Consider the following 14118-nt stretch of genomic DNA (forward strand, 5'->3'; position numbering starts at 1 on the left):
AATGCGCCTAGTACATTTCAGAGGTTTACACGTGAAGTTGCAACAAAACAAGATTTCCATTTCTTGCATTTCGATTATATTTTAATAGCATCTGAATCTCCAGAGCAACATGCCAAGCATCAAAATTCATTCTTTAAACAGCTGAATAAATATATCTTGTAACACGTAGGAAATCAGTGTTTGGAGCACAATAGCTAACATTCTTGCGATATTTAATTACATCTGCAGGAACAAAGCCATATCCACAAAAGGATATGACAATAATGAACTACAAACACAACACAAAACAGTTCGTGAACTCAAGAGCATTTTTTAGGAATCATACATTTCTATCACTGGCTTTTGGAACATGCTGCTGAAAAGCAAGTTTTGCTGGATGATTACATAGAAGATTCAACTCAACAGACCAAACACGTATTGACTGTACAGAAGAAACAACCACTCAGTTCCAAAAAATGCAGAGAAGATATTGCAAATGACAAGCTTTTGACATGTCCTGGTTTGTGCAATCAACTTGGATTATTTGTGGAGGCATAAAATTCTGCAGCAGGTCGTACACTACAACAGTGGCACATTAAGAGTGGAGACTGACTGGATTTCCCCCCCCCCCCCCTCCCCCAACGTTCACAATGGCACAAAAGAAGTATTCCACATATGACAGACAGCTGCTTAGTACATACATGACTGCCAAATATTTCAAGTATCTGTTAGAAGGAAGTTGACTTCATTAATTACATGGACCATGTTCCTCTAACATATCCATTTAAGCAAAAGAATGAGAGAGTAATGCCAATCCAATTACGTTATCTCCAATATATTTAACAATTTACTACACATTTGTGACATGTATCTAGTAAAGAAAATTTTGTTGACAATTTATCATGACCTGAAGAATTATTTCTAATTAACTATGAATATACAGCTGAAGCATACGAAGATGATGATGATGAGCTTCATCTAATACAGTGCATCCATCATGCATTGCTTACATTAAAATACTATTTGACACATTGAGGGAAACAATTGTGGTGTGATGGGTCAACACAAATTATACTCTTATATTACTGAAGTATTTAGATACCCTATGTTCCAAAACTATCATAATTCGTCTCATCCAGACATTAAGATGACTGTAAACATGATCCCATCAAGGTATGTCTGAATCAATATAAAAAAAATTACGTCTGAAACTGGGTGAAAAAATGCACTGCTTGTCAGGAAAACAAAGTACCATGAATGTTTATGCCCCATTAGGACACCTTTCTATGAATGATAAATGCTTCAAAATAATTCATCTTCACATATGACCAATGCCTCCTTTTAACGAATATGCTTATTTTTTAACATGCATTGAGAGTTACAAACTGGGAAAAGGTAGCACCTCTTTGAGACATAAAAGCAAAGCAATAGCATGAGCATTTTTCAGTTGTTGGATCATAAGATTTGGAACACCATACAAACAGCGACCAATCATGGAGATATTCCAAGTAATTTCAAAAATGTGTGGCTGTAATCAGATCCAAACTACAGCAGATTATCCTCAATCAAATGCAAAAAATGAGAGATTTCGTCGAACACTTAAATCAGTCATCTGTGCCCACACAACTGCTAGATGGACTCCACTGATGCCTGTAATCCTCTTGGTCTTCAATGCTCCATAAAAGAAAACACTAAAGCTACAACTGCAGAAACTGTTTATGGCTTGTCCATCATGATAACAGTTGATTATCCCCCCCGCCCCCTCTCCCTTTCAACAGTACGGCACAAAAAGTGATGCAGACTTACTTCAATTTGTGTCACAAGTGAAATGGTATATGAATCATATGAAACTTGTACAATATCACCACAAAGTAAAACGAACACCATTCATACATAATGACCTATGAAACTCAACACATGTACTGCAAAGGCTGGCCAAGTGAAGAAGGCATTAGAGCCTCCACCTGAAGGCCCACATGAAGTGAAAGGACTCCAAATTTTTTTGGAATACCTCCACTGATCAATTGAAACCCACATACCTGATGAATGAGAATGCTAACCAGCCTGAAGACAGCCCAGTTGAACCCTCAGTCCAGGACCAACAACCAGACTCTACAGAGGTTGAAAAACCAAGAAGAAGAAGAAGAACAACAAGATCTGGCCATGAAATTTGATTTCCAGCATGATTAGTTGAAGTCCTCAAACTATGTTACTGAGAAGTGGGTGATAGGGAAACATGACAAATTACTATTTGCATATGTTTGTAAAGTGTTTGCTGTGATAATGTTGGCATAATAGCATTATTATTGTTTGGAATTTAACAAAAAAAACAAGTCTGTTACTCTATGGTTATTGTAATTCAAGTTTTATTGCGCGCGCAATAAGAAAATAAAAGAAACGGAAAAATCTTAGTTAAATTAAATTCTTAATGAATGTAGAGTGCAACAATATTACTGTCAGAGGTTCCTAACTGGTAAATTCACATGAACTATTTAAGTCATGAAACTAATATTGCACCAAACACAATATTCAGTCAAGACGTCAAACAAATAGTACTGTAATTACATCGAAGTTTTCCCACTTATCAATGTACTTGGTTACTTAACTGCTATACGTACATAACAAGCAGGATGACATTCTAAGAATAAGTAGATACGTACTGCTCAGACATAAAACAAATACGAGAAACAGAAAAACACAAACCTCCTTGTTATCACGATCCCAAGGAGCATGCAACCGAGTGGTCTGGTCTGTACTGACAGTAAGTAGGAACTGACCTCTTGGTTCCCACTGTAAGTCAACCACAGGGCCAAAGTGTCCTCCAGCTGCTGTTCTTGGTAGCCATTCATTTCTACCCTACAAAATAAAAATGGTGAAGTGAATAATGTCAGTTTTCCTGTGGAATTCAGCTTGCTAACTGTTAACATTCTTTTTCTATGAACAAGCAATGTAATATAGACATAGTTATAAGGGTTCAGGCATGAAATATTAACTATAAGTATGAGGAGGAGTGAAAGAAGCACAAGACTTACAAATAATTTTATACATCCCATTTCTCTCTGGAAAAAGTTCTATCTAATACATTGCAATTCACTTGAGTTACACAGATCACCAAAAAAGCAGAAGGCTAGAAACATGATGAATAATAACTGTCCCATCCATTTAACAAGATACTTTAAAATTACGAGGAGATAGAATAGATTACCAGTACTTAGCTTCAGGAGGCAAAATTCGAGTCCAGTCAACAGACGCACATAAAATCCTGCCCTTTGCAACTACTCATTACCACTCACTTCATATCCTCCACTGGTAAATCCTATAATATCAAAGACAGAACAACATCCAAAACCACACATGTTGTTTGCCAACTAATATGCCTTCAGCACACGGCCTTTTACATAGGAAGATTACCACTAAACAGGGCTCAGCACATGAACTAACACAGAACTGGTTGCCTGGATGACACAAAGTACAGATCTGCTGGGCATGCTCTTCAGAATTACTCAAGGGATCTGACTGCCTTCTACGCCATACACATCATTTGGATTATGCCGCCAAGTACTAATTTCCTGGAACTTAGGAATGGGAAAGTACATTCCACCATTCTCCAGGACTTAACCTCTGTTATCATCACCACTCAATTATTTACTTTTTATCATCATCTTTCCTTTTCTCATTTTCTGTTTGGGTTTTACTTCTACTTTTCCTCTTTTCTCCTAAACTGCACTGTTCATGTCCCATTTCATTTTTCTTTTGTCTCTCAGGACTGGTAGGTCCATAGCAACCTGGGGTGTGAGTGACCTGCTCCTCCTTTCCAACCTTCCCCAATCTATTCCCCTTCCTGATGAATAAGCAAATGGTTCCAAAAGCTAGGAGGTTTTTGTGTCTATAGGTAGTACTTGGAACTTCACCTCCTGAAGGTGAGCACTGGCCAGTTATTGTGTCTCTTTGTAGTTACAGTTTTCTTTGGTGAGTTTTACTTTTGATATAATAAAAGACTCTGTGGCACTACTTCCCACAATGACATTTTGAGTTGCAGGCAGATTTACACCACTATCCAGCTATTAGTAATAGTGCTTCTACCACTGCTATTGTGACTACTGTCACTACAGTAACTCCCTCATTAGTTCACTTACTAAAGCCAACATTTCCTTTTGGAATTAACCTATTTGAAACTGTACATTGATTGCTTTTTACCATCTGCTAAATTAGCCCTCCCTCATTAGTTCACTTATTAAACTCAACATTTCCTTTTGGAACCAATCTATTTAAAGCTGCACATGACTGTTTTTCACTATTTGATAAATTATCTACCCTGGTAAACACTCACTGCCTGCCAGATTACTTGACCACAGAATGACATTTTGACAGTGTTCCTATTGTAGTAATTGATTACAAAATTCACAAAATCACTTTTTTAAAAAAAGTTGCTCACACTGCCACATTTCTGAAATCATGTGCATTTCTGTAATAAACAGTCTCTCAATCAACTTTCTTTGGTACTTGCCAACTTCAGTTACCATCTACTCATAAGTCTAAAATGTTGACCGGCAGGGAAGGCAATATCCTGTCACATAGCTGACTTTCTTATTAATGTCTCCTTGGCATTCTTGGATACTGGGCAGCAGTGTAAAGGCAGAAGGACCAGGTAAACTCATTCCTCAACGCCTGTCGCAAAACACAGTATAGCGGCATAGAGCACAGTCCCATAATATACGTCCCTAAGTGCCCGCACTGTCACAACTGCAAATATCATTTATCTATTATGTATACAGATGTGCTCCATATGGACAATGGCGAGTCAGGTAGTGGATCAAACCATCTGACGAATTACAGAATTTTGGTTTTAAAGTCTCTCCTATATACAGGAGATATCTGTATGCACTTCTGCCTACGTTAGATGTGTTCCATTCTTTTTGACGCAGTAGTAAAATGAAATATTGTATTTACTTTTTTAATTTTTTGCATTGGCCCCCATTCAAAGTACCCTCTGCATTTATATTTACCAAATATCTTATTTCCAGAATAGCCATCAATACATAGGCTGGAATCATAGAGGTAATTTGCTAATCTCAGTCACACATGTCAGTTCTCTTCTGTAAACTGTAATTAACATAATTAGCTGCAATTTGCTGGCCCGAACACTGACACACCATTCCACAGGATATGGGCACTATAAAAACATGTCAGAAACTCTTGGGATTTATTCTTGACATCAAACATAACAAAATGTTCATATGCAATGGGTCTGAAAACCCTCCATTAGGGAAGGTACAAAAATGATACATTTACAAAACACAATTATGTTTATTTACTTTCTTATTTACAGCTGGTCAGAACATTTTTGCTTTTGAATAATTTCTCTCACAACTCATTACGTTCCTCCACAGCAGACCGTCAATGCACAGCATTACTGTTCATTTTTGGAGCATCACCTGCGACCAGCTTTGCAAAAGAAGTGGCGACACTTTCTGCGCAACGCAACTATCATTTTGCACATACAGCGCAAGCTGTGGCTGCTCTGTTCAGTCGATGGGACTGGGAAGTACTGTACCATCCACCATACTCCCCAGACTTAAGTCCTTGTGACTAATTTGATTATGAAGACGAAGGAAACACTTCATGGCATTCATTTCAGAACTGTTCCAGAGATTCGGCAGGCAGTAGACCACTCCATTCACACCATCAACAGAACAGGTTCTGATAACGGTACACTACACCTTCCACATTGCTGGCAATGGGTTCTACACGACACTGGTGACCACTTTGAAGGACCACAACAGGTGCAAACATTTAACTCTTTTGAATTGGTTGCGAGTAAATAGTTGCCACTATTTAAGTTCCAACCCTCTTATGTAATAATCTAGTCCACCCTTATGCTCTGTCTAATCTCACACCCTTGCCACATGCGTAATGTTCCCATGGAAAGTCCACGTGCAAGTCCATCCAAACATACTCTTCTCCACTCCTGTTAAGGCTTATCCTACCCTATTACAGGCAGGACCATCTGTAAAAACTGTTACGTCACGTACCAGTTCTGCTGCAATTTCTGCACATCATTTATGTGAGCACAACCACCAACTAGCTATTCACCAGAACAAATGGTTGCTGCCAAACTGCAGACAAAAGCAGAGTAGACCACCTTGTGGCAGAACACATGGCTAAGCACAACATGTAGAATTTCAATAGGGGGCTTGACAACCCATGACATCTGAGCCCTTCCCTCTAACACCCACTTCTCTGATACACTTAGGTGGGAATTATCATTGCAACACATCACACTTTGCAAATACAGCAGAGATGTACACATTCCACCTGTAACTTACCCATGCTTGCCTGTTAGCCAGGCAGACAAGCTGCCACATGTTACCAGCTGAATGGGCAAGCTGCTTTACCCCCATCCAAGCCAAGCTATGCCCAATCCAAGCATGCAACAGGTATCTTGCTTGCCTGCCTGTCTGTCTTACCACTGCGCTACACTATGTAGCAGTTTGTTCTGTATACTTTCCTTGTAGTGTTATGAGCAGTTTGGAAGCAAATGAAAAATCTTATTTCATCCGAGTATCACAAGATGAGGCTCAATATATATTCATTTTACATATTTGTAAGTCAGAAAATAGTGTATTTTATTGGTCCTGTTTTTCCTTCTCAGCATATTCCGGACTTGTTTGCTTATTTCGATCTGAATGGTTTTCTTTGCAATGTCACCTTCTTTCAACTAGTGCTGGCTGTTCTGTTGTTAGTTCCTACCATCATCAAGTCACCTCTAGTATATGTTTTCTGTAGTGCGCAAAACCATCTCTGAAAGTCAAGATCCTTTGCACCTAAGAACATGAAGATGTCTATTATACTGCAACACCAACTAAACTAAGATTTTTGAAGTCGAGTTTCTGTAACCTTAGTGTGTTTCAGCCAAACAAGGCACAAGTTCTACTGTTTTTAATTACATTTCCAGGCTGTGTACATTGCAAGTTTGCTGAATTCATTCTAAGTGACCAAAATAGTTGATTCTAAATTCCCCAAATGCATTTTAGCAAAACAAAGTTCATTTTTCATATTATGTTAATCTAAAAAGAACGTGTCAGAAAGAAGAAACTTTTCTATCATTCTAATGTAAGCTTTCTTCACACTATGTTGCACACCATCCCAATATGGTTGTTAATATCCACTGAGCCATATATTTCCACTTCAATTGATATTAGCACTAAATTTAGAAATCCAATGTATTGCTAAATGGCTTCAACTCCTTAGCATACATTTCCATACCCTTGTCAGCTGCTTGTCTTTGTCCTCTTTTAAAATATTTATGGAATGAGGAAACTGTTGGTCAAATTTACAGACATGTCATAACATACTCAAGGGTCATGCATAAGTGTTCAGTAATTATTTACACAATTTAGATTGTGAGACACCTACCAATTTTTTGAAGCGGCCTCAAACACATGAAAACTTTTCCCCTGCTGGACTTGGGTTGTGATTCATGACTGGTATACACTCCCCAATTCTTAATTTCTTCTCACTCCCCTTTAAGTGTAGTTTGCTCATTTTGCTGCTCTCATCATTATGATAAATGAGCTGCAGTGAAACCACCTATGCAAACGTATAGTTGGCTAGTCATGCTGGGTTGAAGGTACTAACTGTTGTCATGTGCAACAGGCTGAATGGGTCCTGTGAAGCTTGCCAGGCTTGCGGAAACCCAAGTTGGCCTGCTTTGATGACTGCGCTTCAATACACTTGCACTCTTGTGTCTCTGTTGTGGCAGGCTGACTGTTTTAACGGTTGTGGTGGAGATAGGGGCACGCGGGCTGGAGGGAGAATTTTTGCATATTTGAAATACTACCAGTTGGTGGTACAGTACCCCGTTAATGTTCACTTCAGCAGCTTCCTGTTAAGAGTATTGCATGATATGCTGCATGCATCCTGATTAAGAAGTAAAATTTTTATTGCGAATTGCACTGTCTTCAATGGAAAGAGGAATTAATGAGGTATAGGTAGCAGACAATGGCCTCATAATACGCTCTGCTTCATGTTCAGGAGACATAAAACTTCTGAAGAAATGAAGCTCTCAATAACTAAACCCCAGTGCCAAGTAGTGATAGCACCCTAAAGCACCTGGGTACATAAAATTATGCAACTTAACACGGAGCTGTAAAAAAAAGGCCGGTAAGAGACTTTTGATCAAAGTCTTCATTGGCGAAACGATAAAGTAGGAGCATATTGTCACATTACTGCAGTGACTTCTTGGAAGGTTAACTAAATGCTTATTATACTATTTGGTGAGTGGGCTCCTTTACTCCTAAAACATTTTTGTTCTACCTGAACTTTCCTACCACATAAATCATGATTTGACACCAATTTTCTACATTTCTTAAATTTCCCCTGGAACAGAACAGGAAAAGTATCAAAATAACATAACTGATACTATTACTTATTAAAATTTTCCTTCCTGGTGTGATGTAGCAAAAAATGGCTCATCTGCTCTGAAAGAAATGTTCTCTAATGTTAGTTTTGTTTAATGTGAAGCTAGAGAAAATCACTGTCATTTATTGGTTTCAGAGGAAGTTGGACTTTTTTCTTAGCTTTGCACTAAATATTTAAACCACTTTTAATCATAACATTTAACATAATATAACAAAACATATATTTCACCACAAACCAGGCAATTTTTGCTGTATGTATTGTGACATACTAAAATATAAAAGTAATTAACACTGAGACACATAGAGAAAGGAACTGAAATTTCATGGAATGATCCCTCTGTCATTTGACTTCACACAACATAATTTCCCACCTAAATTAGAGCAGAATTATTTTTAGACCAGTTTTCCTAAAACACCATTATACATTACTCAAACTTTTAATAATTTGTTCTGACGTTTATGATGATTACCCCCTTCAATATGGATAAGTTGGAGCAGCTAAAAGACCAACACACATACAAAAAAACAATGAAGATATCAGGAAAGCAGCACATACCTCTTCTGACTGATGCCATATGTGAAATGCACCTTGATAACCATGACCCATAATGCTACGGCCCTCCGGTCCAAACATGCCTCCATAGAATCCAAGGGAGTTTCCACCCAGTTCTCCAACTCGAACTTCCTCTGTCCACAAACCAGACTGTGCATCAAATGCCCACAAAACCATAGTCTTGTCAAGGGATGACGAAAGCATTCGCAATGGCTGATGATTTTTACTTTCTGTAACAAAGCATCTTGTACAGAAGCCCATTATTACGAACACTTAACCTGTAATATAACATCTAAGATGGTATAAAATGTTATGAAACAGACCTTTGTAACACAAATAAAATAATCTTTTAAGCCGTACACAAAACTGTGTCCCTGCAAAATTTTCACTCTTTCTTCAGGCATCTGACTCACTGTTACATTTTCCTTCAACTGTTGTCAGTGATAAATTATGGAGAAATTTCAGTTAAGCTCTTTTTTTTTCTAATGTAATTATTGAAACTAACATGGCAAAATTTATAACACATTCCCATGTCTAAATTAAAACTGCTTGAAATACAAGAAATATATAACACCTGTGACACAGAAGCTTTGAGTTTTGCTATCTGTAGCTGTGCTATGTCACTATGGAAACCGAGTATCTCACACAACATTACTGTCGACTGCTGTGGCACCACTACACACTCTGGGGAGCACTCTGTAATATATATCTATTTGTCCAATAAATTGATACAAATCTCCACTGATTGTGTGTGTACATCACGTATATAATGGCAATGATGCAGAACCTGTGGCATGTGCAAACCAGACTTCAACATTTTTGTTATTAGGCGAGAGCGTGGGTTTTCAATCACGGAGCAATTGCAAGAAGAGCTGATGCCAACTACATGGAGTTATCAAGAGCCAATAGCCATAAAGTTATGGACCATACATGCATTAGCAAATGCAACAGGTATGTCTCCCATGCCACACATATCTACGTATTTTCCACCCTTTAATGAACCAAGTGAACGGTGGGATGCTTACCGCTAATGATTGTGGTTACATTTTTTGGTTTGCCAATTTCTGACAGGGAAAGACAAAATGTAATGTTCTTGCCAGGAAATCCTGAACTGTACCATCTAACACAGAGAAACTAGAAACATTAATGAATCCTGGGGGGGGGGGGGGGGGGGGCAAATTGCTTACAATATTTCCTTTATTACAAAAATATTTTTTTAAATAAATAAGCACGATACTGCATCAAAACTGGGGCCACAATAAATCTAATTCAGACTGGCCACCAACCTACACAAATTACGTTGGAATTGTAATTCTGAATGTCTGCACAGGCAGAACTAAGCTGTCTCTCTAATTAAGGATACTATAGCGTCTTACTCCAGATTAAGGAGGGAGATAACATGCACTGAGAAACCAGATCCTTCTCTGACAGAAGCAATGTGAATAGCTAAAGCTTTATAACAGAAGATGAAGTCACGGCAGTCATTCCTCCAGCACTGATCATGCAGCACACACCCCACCTCTAGCATGGTTCTCACCTTAGTGATAGGACAAGTGACTGTTTTTAACAACCAACTGGTCAGTCAATTGTTTTTTTGTTCAGCGATTTCACTTACCTATTTTTTTTAGTCTTTTCCCGTATGTAGCAGCAGCCTTGGGGTCAGGTGCATGGCACTGAAACTCTCAGTCTCCTGCTGCTGTCAGAAGCACAGCCAGCATGAGGTGGCAGACCAGCAGCCTGGGCTGCAACTGCACCTGGACCGCCTGTTGTGCCTCGCAGTAGTGGCTCTACTCTGAGCGACAGCATGAGGCCGACATATAGTGCGCAGCATGCACACAGAATCTGGAGGGGGTAGATTCAAAAATGTGGCCACAGAGACTAGTTTCATTCGACTGAAGAAATCAAGTGAACAAAAAAACCAGTGATTGACCAGCTGGTTGTTAAAAGCAGTCACTTGTCCTATTACTAAGGTGAGAACCCTGCCAGAGGTGGGGCGCGTCATACACGATCAGTGCTGGAGGAATGACTGCCATGACACCATCTTCTGTCATTAACAAACTCAGAGCTGTAGGGACAGTTTAATAGGCTTTAACTAATCACATTGCTTCTGTCAGAGAAGGATCTGACTTCTCAGTGCATGTTATCTCCCTCCTCAATCTGGAGTAGGATGCACCTATAGTAATATAATCAGTGGGTATCTTCACATTTTTTCTGTAATATGGAATGCAAACAATCACTAAAATTCAGCAGTGTTCCTTTCTCCTTCCCATACTCCCAAGGAAACTTCTATGGTTAACTTTGAGCCCCCAATGATACATCAGCTTAATTAGCTACATGTTAACTGCATATGGAACAACTTAATAATTGGCAACTTAATAATCAGTTTTAAATTAAGAAGAATTAGCCAATTTGGCACATAATTAAATGAACATGTATAATGCTCTTTTCAACCTTTGTGTATTCCCCTGAGATGTCGTCACGCACCCCACGGTAAGGTTATCATACGGGGATATGCATACTTTGGTTGTACACTATTGGTTTACTTCACGAAATAAAAGTACTACATACTACCAGTTTTTGTCAGAAGAATGAATAGATAGCTCAGTCATCTAAAACACTAAAGAATTTTTTCAGCAAAAGACCAATAAATGGTTTAAGTGACAGAAAAAACTACAAATTGGCTTCGCCTGAACAGAAAGAATGAACAATTCAACATCTGTCATTGTACAAATGCGCAAATGGGTACTTACCAGAAAAATTTGAACAGTTGACATTGTCTGTGGCTACAGTTAGCCAGTAGAGTAACATAATACTAATGCTGTACAACAGTTCCTGCATATTACTTAGCCTACATTATATGATACCCAGTCTTAACTCATCTGTATGCCGAGGTTTAGGCTTGTCAGGCTTTGTAATTTAAAAGAGTACTGCTAAAGCTGTAGATTACATTATTTATTTATTAGCACTTGAAGTCTAAGTTGTATAACAATATAATTTGAAACTGTTGCTGATTGTCAATATTATGTTACTTCAGAAATTAACAAGATATGTATATGTATCTCCATATATCGTCTTATGCACAGCATATGATCAAATTATCTTATACTTAACAAGTGGATTAAGCTCTATTTATTTATTTATTTATTTATTTATTTATTTATTTACTTATTTCTGACATAACCTCATAGCTGCAAGTTACATAAAGGATGATGGGTTTTATGCAGCCTGCAATGCCTTCAAACACCATGAGCAAGATTTTCGTATTCTATCGCTCACAACACTCAAACTATTACTCCTGCAGAAAAAATTAAAAAGACCTTTTTGTAGGACATTTAATGTAGTTAAATTTTGTACTGGGATATGTTTTCACTGAAGGGCATAGATTTCAAGTTATTCCAGAAAAATGCATCTGAAGGCTACTTTTGCACATTTTTGTTGAATAATTCAAAAACTATGGCCACTAGCAAAAACACACTCTAGAATAAAATTTAACTCCGTTAATTTCCTACAAAAAGGTCATTTTAATTTTTTCTGCAGGAGTAACAGTTTGAGTGTTGTGAGCTATAGAATACGAAAATCTTGCTCGCGGCATTTGAAGGTGTTGCAGGTTGCATAAAACCCAGCAGCAGGGGGCTACTGAATCACCCTGCATAAATAATGTATTTACATGTTTGTTGGCTGATTGGTTTATTCAGAGAAGAGGATCAAACAGTGAGATCATCGGGCCCATGATCTAGGACGGCAGAAATCAAGGGAAGAACAACACAAACAGCGCAGTCCAGTAAAGAGGACGGGATAACATGCAAACAAAGAGGAAAATCGGACATCGGGGCAGTGAGAAGAGGAAAGCACAGGAGTGGGGTGGGTGGAAATGCAGAGAGCACAGTGGTGCCCCAGAAACGCTGCATGCAGTGGGAGCACCAGCACTGACACTGACCCATCCCAACAGCCACACAATACCATTATTATGATACAATAGGGACAACACCAGAGGAACAAGACACAATAAAGGGGGGGGGGGGGGGGGAAGCACAACAGACCAGACAAAATGTAGGGAAAAGGAAGGGAGAAGCTGGCAGGTGTGGAGGCAGGATCAAGGCCTTCACTAACTGAGGAACGCAAACTCCACAGGGGCATTCAAGGACTTATACCTGAGAGTAAAAACAATTTTCACGAAGAAAACAGACAACAATCATACCACATGAGGATCATCCACTAACGCCCAAGACAAGGAAGGTAGGAGGTCACACTTCGTGCAAAGGGCCAACAGGCAGGAGCTGTCCAGCAAAATACATATCACCCTGAGAGGAGCTTCACAATTACAAAAGGGGGGAGGACGGCAGCTCATTGTGGAGTAAAAAAATGATGGGTCAACCTTATGGCCACTAAGAAGATGGCTGAGAATGGTAGATTCCTGTCGGGAGACGCAGACGGAGAACATCACATGATGGGAGTGTCCTTGATAGTGCAAAGTTTACTAGACAGGGGGGTAATCTCCCAAGAGTCAGCCCACAATTGAGCAAAAATGCATTTGCTGTAATGCCACAAATCTGCCCCTTGAGAGCTCACAAAGAAAGGGGAGGAGGACAGGTGGATTCCCTCCCCCCAGCCCGATGTTCAGCAAGTTCATTACCTGGGATACCTACGTGGCCAGGAAACCAACGGAACACGCAGCATCACCAAGATCAGCGAGAAGGTCACGGAAGGCAGAAACCAAGGAATGGTGGGAAAAACTCCATGTGATAGCCTGAAGGTCACTCACTGAGTCCATACATAACAAACTCAACTGAGTATGGACAGTTTAATGAAGCAGAGGGGCTGATAGATGGTCATCAGTTCTGCAGTAAACACCCCACATGTGGCAGGCAAGAGGTCACTCACTGAGTCCATACATAACAAACTCAAGTGAGTAAGGACAGTTTAATGAAGCAGAGGGGCTGATAGATGGTCATCAGTTCTGCAGTAAACACCCCACATGTGGCAGGTAAGAGGTAGTGTTCTGTGTCAACAAAAGATGTGAAGGCATATCCCACATGATTGGCAGATTTAGAGCCATTGGCATAAAAAACAATGGCACCCTGAAACTCCTGTAAGAGTGTTCAGAACAAACAACAGAACACCATTGCAGCAATGGAGGTTTTCTGACCCCGGAAGATATCCATCCGA

The 14118-nt window shown here is 39.2% G+C and overlaps 1 protein-coding gene across 2 annotated transcripts in view; it reads right to left on the reverse strand.

Annotated features, from left to right (window-relative positions):
- Positions 1 to 14118, reverse strand: part of LOC126473279 (elongator complex protein 2) — an 82638-nt gene that overhangs the window by 59630 nt on the left and 8890 nt on the right. For both annotated transcript variants that reach the window (XM_050100234.1, XM_050100233.1), the window contains exons 5-6: positions 8956 to 9182; positions 2683 to 2835 (exon numbers count right to left, since the gene is read on the reverse strand). In XM_050100234.1, the coding sequence (XP_049956191.1) occupies positions 2683 to 2835; positions 8956 to 9182 (380 nt within the window). The remainder of the gene's footprint in view (positions 1 to 2682; positions 2836 to 8955; positions 9183 to 14118) is intronic.

Source organism: Schistocerca serialis, chromosome 4, assembly GCF_023864345.2.
Source record: "Schistocerca serialis cubense isolate TAMUIC-IGC-003099 chromosome 4, iqSchSeri2.2, whole genome shotgun sequence".
Taxonomy (NCBI): Eukaryota; Metazoa; Arthropoda; class Insecta; order Orthoptera; family Acrididae; genus Schistocerca; species Schistocerca serialis.